At 40.0% G+C, this 13,174-nt stretch overlaps 1 protein-coding gene across 1 annotated transcript; it reads left to right on the forward strand.

Moving 5' to 3' along the window:
• Positions 1-4,777: 4,777 nt before the first annotated feature.
• LOC117435740 (uncharacterized) lies at positions 4,778-12,963 on the forward strand. The gene is made up of 3 exons (XM_034059141.3): positions 4,778-5,093; positions 6,888-7,072; positions 10,233-12,963. The coding sequence occupies exons 1-3, from the start codon at positions 4,778-4,780 to the stop codon at positions 10,728-10,730; spliced, it is 999 nt and encodes a 332-aa protein (XP_033915032.3). The 3' UTR covers positions 10,731-12,963.
• Positions 12,964-13,174: the final 211 nt, after the last annotated feature.

Consider the following 13,174-nt stretch of genomic DNA (forward strand, 5'->3'; position numbering starts at 1 on the left):
CAACTTTTTCAATAAATATTTTATTAGTCCCCCCTTGTTCTTCTTTGTTCTTGACAAAACATATTCAGTTCTTTCATTCTATCCTCATAACTCATGCCTTGGGATTAGTCACTGTATCAATCGTTTGCACATAAATGTGTGCTCTAGGTTGCTTTGTGATTTATTAGTTTCATATTCAACCACTATCCGTCAAGTTCTCCTGCGGCGCGAGTACGAATCTCAAGAATGCATTACCTCGCGGGTCAGTTTAAAAAAGTTTAAACTCAACATAATAATATGTTTACTGCTTTTTATATCCCCATTCAGACACAGTGGCTGAATATCAAAGCTTTTCTGACCGTCGGGAGGGCTTTTGTGGCGGAGTTTTAACTTTCAGACTGTTTTTCATGTTCTGATCAAAAATCAATGGCCAGGAAGGATAAGAACAGTCGCAAAACCCCGATTCTGACACTATGAAGAATGTAATGCAAATGAAATGGGTACCTAATCAACATACCGCCAGTGCAAAAAATCAAAAGGGTTGATGTGGTCTGATTGAGTATATTGCATCTAAACTAGTTCCACCTGTTTCAAAGAGTCCTAATGGAGGTGGGAACCTATTTAAAAAATAAAAAGGTTCTGCTGTGGGTGGAGTGACTATTTGACTATGTGGTGATGGTGCCCAATGTGTTGCTAGGGATTAGTGTGACTTTAGAGGATGAAAGGGATAATGCCGCTGCCCTCCCCCCTGCCCCCGCAACCCAGCACCCCGCACCCTGCACCCAACAGTATTCCCCACCGGTGTATCGTCAAATGCCACCTGTCTGGACCTTACAGAAGAGCAAGTGCTACGGAGATATCGAATGGACAAAGCTAAGATATCATATATTTATGTGATGAACTTAAACTGAATTTAGAGTCAAGCACCCTGTGGTTATGCATTGCCAGTCTCACTCACAGCCCTGTCATTCTTTGCCACCGGTTGTTTGTATGATATCCTATTACACACTCACATGTTATTAATTTTCATAAAGTACAACCAGGTATGGAGGATATTTTATGCCAAAAGGAAAAATAAATAAATAAATAAATAAACATACATGAAACAAAATGTAATTACTACAGAACATAGATTTACAAAATCATATTCAAATGAGCTCTCTAACTTTACTGTGTTTTCTCTGTGACATGATGTATTTGATTTATCATTATCAATCAATCAATCAATCAATCAATCTTTATTTGTATATAATGTCTTTCACAATAGATCGCTGCAAAGCGCTTTACAAGGATACAAACATTAATACATATCACAAAAAGTAACAATAAGCAGCAAAAATGAACAATAGAATAAAAACAATACAACAGTAAAACAAGCAAAAAAGGGTAAGAAAATGTTTTAAGATATATCAAATAGATGATAAAAATGTGTTTTAATCTAGTTTTAAAGGCAGCTACAGTGGGAGCTTTCCTCTCAGGGCTGTGCAGGTCATTCCATAATTGAGGGGCTTTATAGCGGAATGCTCTAGCACCTGTGTTTCTTTGGGAATAGTAAGCAACCCTGTACCCTGCGATCGGAGTGAGCATCTAGGAACATATGAGGTTAAAAGATCATTTAAGTAAGATGGGATAAGGCCATTTAAAGCCTTATAGGCTAAAAGTAGCACCTCAAAATCTATCTTAAACCAGACAGGAAGCCAGTGCAAAGATGCTAGCACAGGGGTAATGTGTTATTGTCTCTTAGTCTCTGTTAAGACTCTAGCAGCAGCATTTTGTGCAAGTTCCAGATGAGGAATAACATGACTACGAGTACCAGAGAATAGGGCATTACAGCAATCAATCCTTGAAGACAAAAAGCATGCATCCGTTTCTCAGCATCTGGTCGGGAAAGAATACTTTTCAATTTGGCGATTATTTCTTAAAAGAAAGAGATTTTGGTAACATTTCTAATGTGTGGTTCAAAAGAAAGATCTGGGCCAAAGGTCATCCCTAAGTTTCTCATTTCCACTCTAAATTCAGGAGAGAAGCCGTCAAGGACGAAATCAGACAAATGTGTATTACTTTGTTGTTTTTGAGATCCAAGAATCATCACCATTTTGTTATGTCAACAAGGCAGGCATTCAAAATATTAGCAGCAGACGTGTCACCCTGTTTGAGAGACAGATATAACTGGGTGTTGTCAGTGTAACAATGAAAATGAACTCCATGTTTATGAATAATGTTGCCCAAAGGTAGCATATAAAAAGAAAACAGAACTGGGCTAAGAATCGAGCCCTGTGGGACCCCACATGTAACCTTTGACAAAAAAGAAGTCGCCTCAATTTTAACAAATCGAAGCCTGTTGGAGAGATAGGATCGAAACCACGACAGGACACTACCTGACAATCTCACCATATCTTAAGGTGATCAGTTAAAACAGAATGATCAACAGTGTTGAATGCAGCACTTCAATCTAGTAATATCAGAACCGAAGGTGAGCCCATGTCAGAGGGTAACAGCACATCATTTACCACTCAAATAAGTTATACGGCCTAAACCATGGGTGGAAATAAGACTCCCATTGCATAGCAGTTTGATCCATTCCTTGTTTTGTTATCAGTTCAATAAGACATACCTGCGCTTGTTACCCATACAATGGGGCCAATGAAGCTCATAGTAACACTTGCAATGGGTAAATCCTCTACACAACTGGAGTCTTTAGCCCCTTTCACACTGGCTACCCGGGTCACAATCCCACGTAGTGTGAAACCACGTACCTGGGTCGTATCCGGGTGTTGTTTTAAAAAAAAAAAAAAGTTAGTTAGAAGTTAGGGTTCTTTTTTCCTTCATGCACCATCAGTATAATTATTGTGATTCCAAACTCCATTGTAGATTTCAATAAAAATATTTTATTAGATACAGTCGAACAGTTGGGTATTCCATTGTTCCTAAGCACAGGTCATAACAGAATCAACAAGACAACACAGTACTGGGGTTCATATAGACTTAACCTTATGACATCACCCCTTAATCCTTAACCTATCAGAATATCACTGACCACGCGGGTCCATTTCTGTTTTACTACCTTAAGTGATTGTAACATCAAAGCCTGTTTGATGTTCCAGTCAGGAAACCCTGATGTTATAAAGACAAGGAAGGAAGGAGATTGTTTAAGCTTTTGAAGGTTTTAGCCCCTCAAAGTGTTTTCTCTGACAAAGCACATGGTCCCCTTTTAAATTGTCATTTGGTGCACTTCAAGCTTTCCCCTTACGATCTCTCTTTCTGCTCCAGTAATTAATATTAAACCCAAACTGTCTTTTAACTAACTAACTAAATGAAACCCAAATACTAACAGTCTAAAACTAAACAGTTAATCTTTTACACTATAGTTTCTAAAGTGCATGTTTCTCCGACACTGGGTTAACCTGGGTCCCAGTGACCCACCTCAGGATGTGGGTTGACACACATTGACCCGGATTGAGCGAGACAAAATGCATGACGGCTGACGAAATAACAAACAGCCACGCCTGTGTGAAGGTTTCACTTCCGCAAGAAACATTTATGTTTATTCTGTTTAGCTATATTTGTGTTGCTTGAGACACAGCATGAGTCAGATTGGAGCAAATGTTTCTTCATCCCTACTGCAATCAATCTTTGAGCTGACTGTTCAATCCAGAGAAGCTTGGATTGAAGCATCTGTAACAAGCTGCTTCCAGGGCATTGATACGCGCATCGTGTACTTGCATCTCTCACCCAGGTCAATCCTGCTTAACCCTGCTTTATCAAAAGCTGTGTGAAATCACGTACCCAACCTGCATGACACCAGGTCCTGACCCGGGTAGGTTCTGACACGGGTAGGTTCTGACCCGGGTAGAGCATGCCAGTGTGAAAGGGCCTTTATTTCTATTCCTGCCTGAACCCAGACTGAATTATGTTCTAGTAAATGTATCTTCTCTTGTTTCTCTGAAACACGTCTGTTTTGTTTTTCTCCGCCTTTACTACCTTTCAATCACACATGTCCATTGATTGAAATCCTGAAATGACATAAAAACGTCATTTGTATCATTAACATAGGTTTCTCATTTACAAACTGAATTGTTATTCTGCCACCTTTATGTAAAATTGCACCCGTTCCACCTGTCGGAAAACGACAGAAAAAGTTTTATTTTATAACGGAAACAACGTTCAGAATAAGATTCGTGTTAAGCAGACGGAAACAGCTAGTTTTGGACTGTCGGAAGACACTTTTGATATTCAGGTCCAGATAACGTCACGAAAGTTTATTTAAACCCAAGTCTTTGATGTGTCTGTTTTTCATAGGTATACAGTATTTTAATGTCCATTCTGTACAATTTCCCATTATGTTCGCAGGTTATGTAGTTTCAATTTTAGAGGTCATAGCAGAACGGACTGTCTGGCGCGGGGGGTTGTGGGAGTTGTAGATTTTAGCACGACAGGTAAATAAAAAGACTCCAACAGGAAGAAAGAAAAAAAAATTGTACTTTAGTAGCGGTTCAGAATTATGTACACGATAAAATAATACACGAAGTAGCGTTATTATTAAGAAACCAATATGCTGTTTTTTACACTTACTTTTAGATTCTTCTCTGAGCAAATAGACGCAAAGCGACGTCCTCATGATCAAAACAAACACACGCCAGCCACAATAACGTGGCTACACCGAGAAATAACCGGATGCACCGCTACGGTGCAAATCATTATTATTATTATTATTATTATTATTATTATTTAGCCTGTTACTGTTGGTGTAGACTAATATGTTTAGTTAACCGCTTGGTCTCATAAGAGAGTTCGTGAGATGGTACGTTTCCCCCCACACCAGCTGGTTAATAAATTTAAAAAAATAAAAAAATTGAAAACAGCGTGGCCCTCTCTAAACCAATCCGCTACGGGGCGGCAGTCACGTGGCTGGCGTAGTCACATGACAAGCAGAATGGCAGCCTCTCTGGATACCGTGAAAGTAGAGTTTCCGTGGAGTAAACAACGAGTCCACGAACTTATCGGGCTGTACGAAGAAGAGGAGGTACTCTGGAATGTCAAATGCAAGGATTATCACAACAAGAACCAGCGACAAGCCGCCCTGGAGCGGCTGGGTGTCAAACTCAACGTGCCTGGTGAGTATAATCTCTGACACACCATCAGTAACAAACAATGATGGGAAACCTCTATCCTTGAGAGACGATTGTCACTGAATCGCTACCTCATCCGGGACAGTATAATAAAGAGGTTCATGATTGTGTGTACCGGTACCTGCTCATTTTCAACGTAATCGCTATAAACAATAATAGCCTCCGTTTTAGGCCTACTGGAATTACACAGTATACCTGTATAGTGTGAGTCCTTCTAATCATGATATAGAATGATCTATATGCTAGTATTAGTAGCGGTACGCTGTTTACTACTTTCACAAAGCAAAATATGTTGCCTCTTAATACTAGGCGACTGTTTGTCAAGCGCTTTGGTATACTGCAGTATGGAAGGCGCGATATAAATAAATACACTTACCACACTACAAAAAGAAGAAAAAAAACCTGTGAACTTCGCTTAATATACATAAAGTGAAAACAAATCTCTACAAACTGCAGATAACACTTCCGATTACTGATCCACAGTTGGGGTTCTCATTAACATAGATAATAAAGCGAATGCAAGTCAGAATCCGGGATTTACGAAAAATAAGAAATGTACCATCAATGAGTTGTGATTTTACTCTGTCATGATTATAAATGTACGTAAAATAAAGTAACCGTTATTATCAGTTTGTGTTCTGCTTTTTTTTTTTTTTTTCTTTCCTGGGAAAGATAAGCTGACTGCGCAGCGCAGTCAAGTGTACCGTAATGAGTATAAGAGCAGCGCATTTAAATTAACACAGTGAAGAAAGCACCTTTACTATGTTGTACATCCCATTGTTTTACACTGTTTCAATATTTTTAACTGAACAGCAACTGTGTCAGCTGGGAAAGTTAGGTATTTATGTACTGACACAGCACCTGTGTCAGTTAGTACAAGTGTTTATGTACTGACACAGCACCTGAGTCAATTAGTACAGGTGTTTATGTACTAACACAGACTCTGTGTCAACAAGTACAGGATTAATAATCACATTAAGCCCTACAAATAACCCACTTGACACGCTTAATGTAAAAAACACATCATGTGCTTAAATTCAAACCAATTAAGCCATGTTAAGGGTTTTTCACATTAAAGGCCATTCCCATTAGGTTCTTGTAGGGCTTGATGTGATTATTATCTTATGTTAACGAGAAGCCCACTTTTTGGATCAGTATTGGGAAGTGTTCATCCTATTTGCAAAGTTTCGAGAGGTTTGGTTTGAATGTAAAGAGATGATATACCGTGTTCATTTGCTGTACATTTTGGGCTCAGTTTGAAGTTGTTTGTCACACAATTCCCTTATAAAAGTTTACCACGGCTTATTACTGTTTATCTGTTCATCCACCCGTCTCTGTGTCACTTACATTTTTGCATATATCTTAGAACCGCTGATAACGTGGCCATGAAACTTGCTATTAACATTTTGTGGTGTAAGTTGTTCAGAGTATCAGATTCTGGGGATATATGTATGTTCATACATCAGACAGTATGTCACACTTGCGTTTGCGCATGTCTTTGTTAATTTATGTATGCTATTCTGTACATGCTGTTGATCATTCTGGTCACTAACTGTTTTCATCATACTGATAGTTTTAATTTTGCATTCACAGCTAGGAGGGAGGGATGTAATTGACATGCTTGTTACATGTTGAGTTTATGGATCACTGTTAGGTTTAACAGCTGTGGATGACTTGGCTTTCAAATTAATTTAATAATATGAATATTGGGGACAGCCTTGGTCGTGAAAGGTGAAATATATGGAAGTGAAATGTTGCTGCTGCTCTTCTTATTTCCAGTGAATGAAGTAAATAAGAAGCTGATGAATCTGAGGACCTACTACAGTAAAGAGCTGGCCAAGGTGAAGAAGTCGAGGCTGATGGCAGGGGACAGCAGGGAAGTGTACCAATCGCAGTGGCCCTTCTTCGATCACATGAACCTCTTCCTCAGCGCACAGGTCGTGCCCAGGAAGGCCACCATCTCTGTAAGTGTCTCATTCAGCATTGGTGCAGTTGTGTAGCTATTCTAAGGTAAATGTTTCCTTCTGTTAGGGTGTCACCCCCACTGCCGTGGAGACTCAGTCTTCAAGGAGAAGTGGCTCTACAGAGGAAGCAGGTAAAATCCCAGTCAAAATAATTTAGTACAGGGACGAACATGTTTTTTCATGTCCTGATATTCCTTCGAAATGTGTATATAGCTAGATAGATCAAGATACATATGTTGGGGGTAAAATAAACCCTATCAAATTTCCTGTTCAAGAAAGGACAATGCAATGCGTGTTATTTATTTCAGACCTCGTTATGCATTGGTTTCCTTTGTATGATATATTTTTAAAACAGTCTGTTATGTGAACGAATATGAACATGGTCATTTTTACCACCAAATACCTTTCAAGCAGTGTTGGTATTTTATTTTAAAACATGGTATCTGGTAGTACACAGGGTTAAATAGATTTTTGTTTGCAAGTCTTTCTTTCAATCTTGCACTTTCCTGGTCACCTATACCCTTTCTCCACTGGCACATCCGACCCGTGAGGGCTCGGTACGGTACGGGTACGGGTGCTTCTCCACTGGCTATTTGTCGAGCAGAGCGAGAAACAAACTGTGAAACTCCTGCCTCACAAGACATCTGAATCTGGCTCGGAGTCGAGCCGGGCCAGGGGCGGGGTTAAGGGTTTTCATCATTACATTGCATCAGTCAGTACACTCCAGAAAGAAAAACAACAAACATGGCAGGCAACGAGTCTGATGAGAGAAGTACAGCCCACTCAAAAACACAAATTTGTACCAAACTTCTCATCCTTGACCTTTATTACATTAATATAAAGAAAAAATGCGGAAAATAAAACAATTCTAAACTTACAGTGCCTTGCGAAAGTATTCGGCCCCCTTGAACTTTGCGACCTTTTGGCACATTTCAGGCTTCAAACATAAAGATATGAAACTGTAATTTTTTGTGAAGAATCAACAACAAGTGGGACACAATCATGAAGTGGAACGAAATTTATTGGATATTTCAAACTTTTTTAACAAATAAAAAACTGAAAAATTGGGCGTGCAAAATTATTCAGCCCCTTTACTTTCAGTGCAGCAAACTCTCTCCAGAAGTTCAGTGAGGATCTCTGAATGATCCAATGTTGACCTAAATGACTAATGATGATAAATAGAATCCACCTGTGTGTAATCAAGTCTCCGTATAAATGCACCTGCACTGTGATAGTCTCAGAGGTCCGTTTAAAGTGCAGAGAGCATCATGAAGAACAAGGAACACACCAGGCAGGTCCGAGATACTGTTGTGGAGAAGTTTAAAGCCGGATTTGGATACAAAAAGATTTCCCAAGCTTTAAACATCCCAAGGAGCACTGTGCAAGCGATAATATTGAAATGGAAGGAGTATCAGACCACTGCAAATCTACCAAGACCTGGCCGTCCCTCTAAACTTTCAGCTCATACAAGGAGAAGACTGATCAGAGATGCAGCCAAGAGGCCCATGATCACTCTGGATGAACTGCAGAGATCTACAGCTGAGGTGGGAGACTCTGTCCATAGGACAACAATCAGTCGTATACTGCACAAAACTGCACAAAGAGTGGCAAGAAGAAAGCCATTTCTTAAAGATATCCATAAAAAGTGTCGTTTACAGTTTGCCACAAGCCACCTGGGAGACACACCAAACATGTGGAAGAAGGTGCTCTGGTTAGATGAAACCAAAATCGAACTTTTTGGCAACAATGCAAAACGTTATGTTTGGCGTAAAAGCAACACAGCTCATCACCCTGAACACACCATCCCCACTGTCAAACATGGTGGTGGCAGCATCATGGTTTGGGCCTGCTTTTCTTCAGCAGGGACAGGGAAGATGGTTAAAATTGATGGGAAGATGGATGGAGCCAAATACAGGACCATTCTGGAAGAAAACCTGATGGAGTCTGCAAAAGACCTGAGACTGGGACGGAGATTTGTCTTCCAACAAGACAATGATCCAAAACATAAAGCAAAATCTACAATGGAATGGTTCACAAATAAACATATCCAGGTGTTAGAATGGCCAAGTCAAAGTCCAGACCTGAATCCAATCGAGAATCTGTGGAAAGAACTGAAAACTGCTGTTCACAAATGCTCTCCATCCAACCTCACTGAGCTCGAGTTGTTTTGCAAGGAGGAATGGGCAAAAATTTCAGTCTCTCGATGTGCAAAACTGATAGAGACATACCCCAAGCGACTTACAGCTGTAATCGCAGCAAAAGGTGGCGCTACAAAGTATTAACTTAAGGGGGCTGAATAATTTTGCACGCCCAATTTTTCAGTTTTTTATTTGTTAAAAAAGTTTGAAATATCCAATAAATTTCGTTCCACTTCATGATTGTGTCCCACTTGTTGTTGATTCTTCACAAAAAATTACAGTTTCATATCTTTATGTTTGAAGCCTGAAATGTGGCAAAAGGTCGCAAAGTTCAAGGGGGCCGAATACTTTCGCAAGGCACTGTATTTACAAAAATATAGTCAAACAGAAGTACTGTACAGCTGTACCATACATACAACTACGGCTCTCGTTACGCTCGCACAGCTTCTTTTTATTTTTATTTTTAAGAACCCAAACAAAAATCAACTATCCTTAAATGGGATACCTTTGACAAATCATATTTTTAAAAACTTCTTTTTTCCCCTTCACCAGAACTAATTGAACTTTATTAAGTTGATATAATCAGTATAATTTGTGGATTATAAAGACATTCCTAAATATAATTACAAAATACAGCAATAAAAGATACAGCTGTACTGTTGGTCTATTAATTTTTGAACACCATTTGTTTGCTCATCTGTTGGCAAACTGAGTTAACTAATAACAATTGTCTTTCGTTGCGTGTGACGTCAGTAGCACGACTCAGCTCTGCAGTGGAAAAACAACCCAGGCTCACCTTAACTGCACGTGAGGGCTCGGTATGGCCCTGGTGCAGCTCGGTTGTACAGTAGAAACAAGGCACTAGAGTTGTTGGGCTATTTTCTAGTTCTAGTCACATTTAAATACTTTATGAACACAGTATACATATAACATAATATGAACATACTCCATTCCCTATGTGTTTGTCACTTTGAGGTTCCACTGTTGCAGTAAGACCTCTTCTCCTAACTGTGTTTCTGCAGGAGCTGGCTGAAGAGAATGGGGATGCTGGTGATGACAAGGGTAGTAAGCCCTACAGAGAAGACTCCAACCTGGGGGCCAGCTCTGTGATGAGCAGCAAACGGAAAGCTCCCAATCACCTGGGCGCCCACAAGAAGTTTCGAGAGGGCCTGCTGCTCCAGGAGGCTGTCCAGGCGTACAAGGCAGCCTCCCTGCCCAACACCCCTCTCCCTGCCCCGCGCTTCGATGATGAGGAAGACATTTTTGGGAAGCACGTGGCCAACGAGCTGCGGCTCGTCAGCAACCTGAGGGCCAAGCAGTTCGCTAAGCTGCAGATCCAGAACATCCTCTTCGAAGCGCAGTTCGGCTACTCCCAGCCGCCCCACTTCGTGTCGAGCTTCGAGTCCCCCGAGGGTCCCTCTGACACGGAGAGTGCCCCCGATCTCGCCCGAAAATGCCTCTTGTCCCAGAAGGAGAAGAATCTGTCCCGCCTGTGCAGGGATAAAGACCCTACAGATTGATACTTCACCTGTGTGAAGGTTTTTAAAAAGCAACACTGAAGGAACCGTCCTACCTCAAGTGTAAGAGCTGGCGACGATGAGCGTTCAGTTTAGCAGGTTATTATGAGAAGCCTTTGGCTGCATTCACACTGGGTCTGTTTCGTTTGAAACAATGCATCAGTGTGCTCGCTGCTCACATTTATCTGCGAGCAAAGGGACCAAGTTCGTTTAGATGGGAGATAAAGTTAGTTTGTTTGGTCCTTTTCCAACTTTTTTCAGGACCAAGTTTGTTTGTGTTCACAACGCAGTTTGCAAGTGCACTCGGTTCATTTATATGGTCTGTGAACTGGATGTTTACAATATCCTGCAAGGTATCTTGAAAGATGGCAGCTATTGATGTAGTTATTATTATTATTATTATTTATTTCTTAGCAGACGCCCTTATCCAGGGCGACTTACAATTGTTACAAGATATCACATTATACATTATTTCACATTATACAGATATCACATTATTTTTACATACAATTACCCATTTATACAGTTGGGTTTTTACTGGAGCAATCTAGGTAAAGTACCTTGCTCAAGGGTACAACAGCAGTGTCCCCCACTGGGGATTGAACCCACGACCCTCCAGTCAAGAGTCCAGAGCCCTAACCACTACTCCACACTGCTGTGGAGTAGTGCTCTGTTTTTTTAATAACTTGTTTTAGATTATTACATGTTGCTGTGGAAGAAAGCACTGGGGGAGCACTTTTTAATTCATTTAATGAATACATTTTTTGAATGCCTTTAGTGCAGTATTCAGTTACACAATACTGCACGATTGTTCTACTGTAGGCATTAAACAAAGTCATTTGTTTAATTTTTGTGAGCTTTGTCCCATCTTTGATTTTGGGGTCTAACCAAATTTTTATTGGAGCTTCAGTTCCTCGCACTGTTCATGTAGTTTAGGGTTACCACATTTCCAGAGTGAAAAACTACAGGGACGTCTTTTTAAATTTCCTGACATCGTTAAAATAACAATATATGATAAGACAATCATGATTTAAAAATTAAACATCGGGTGTATCTACTGCAGATCATAACAACTCCTTGTTTTCATTGTCATCTAATCAAAACATGTTAAATGTACAAAAATCCAGATTAGAAGAAAATAGATTTTGCTATTGCCGGTTAAACGTGTGATCTACACATAATCATAAGATTGTTTTGTTTTATTTGAATGGCGCTAACACAACCTAATACATGTGCTGTTAACTTGCTGAGCACACTGGTGCAGTTTGGTACTTTTAATACAAATGTGAATACAATAACAAAACTGGGACAAGCTAACAATTTTACTTTTTCAGACCAGGACAAAAAATTATCACCGAAAACAGGGACGATCTGGTAACCCTAATGTAGTTCCCCTGAGACATTTCAATTTTTGCTCTACTTGTTTCCTCAGAATATTAACTAAACTGCGCGCAAAATGTTTATTTCTGATTTAAGGTTACCTTGTATAGTTAGTTTCCTATGTGCAAAAGGACTGAGTCCAGCAGTTATTCACATAAGAGATTTAGCAACGGAACCAGACTTGTTTGCCAAACGGACCGAGACCACCTCTTTAGGTGGACTTGGCATGGTTCGTTTCCCCAAGCAGACTTTGTTGTTCACACTTCACGCCAAACGTACCGAACCGTACCTATTGTGGACCAAACCCCCTAAACGGACCCAGTGTGAACACAGCCTTTTTTTAATCTAGACTTGCTGCGCATTGTCATGCTAAAAGGGAGCGGCTTATCAGTACAACTTTGATGGCATGACTCTACATCCGGTTGCTGTAGTCTGTGCTTCTAGCTTGTTTAAGTCCTTTGACCCTACTGGAGTTTAAAACTACGTTGAATATTGATTCTTTGAGGATGAGTTTGAATACGTAATCAGAACGTGTGACCCCCCCCCCCCCCCCTTCCTCCTCAAATGAAAAGCAAAAGCTAGGTTATACTTGGTCTGGTATTTATTAAGTGCACAATATTATTTCCTGTAAATCTGAATTCATATAGCTCATTATTCCTCATTATTGCCCAAATTGCTCCTGTTTTTGTTCATCGTTACTTTAAAATGTTTCCAAAAACAAACATGAAACACACTGCATACAGGTCACAGAAGTCTAAATGTGTCTTTATTCCAATGATTCCATGCGTTTTTGCGTTCGCGTATGTACAGTGCTGTTGGCTAGATCTTATTTTGTATTAAAAACCCATTGAAAATGTTTAATGTATTACTGATTCTTTTGTCATGAGGTATTTAGGCAGAGGCGACGGTTACTGTGTATTTCTACAGGGACCGAGGACCCCATACAGATTTGAAAATCCTGAATTTATACTTAAGAAGGATATCGTTCTTCAAATATCAGGTCTTGCAGAGTGTTTCCAGCAAAGTGCTAACATTTAAAGTAGTTTGCTTTCTTAAGCTAAATCAGG

Source organism: Acipenser ruthenus, chromosome 3 (genome assembly GCF_902713425.1).
Source record: "Acipenser ruthenus chromosome 3, fAciRut3.2 maternal haplotype, whole genome shotgun sequence".
NCBI classification, from domain to species: Eukaryota; Metazoa; Chordata; class Actinopteri; order Acipenseriformes; family Acipenseridae; genus Acipenser; species Acipenser ruthenus.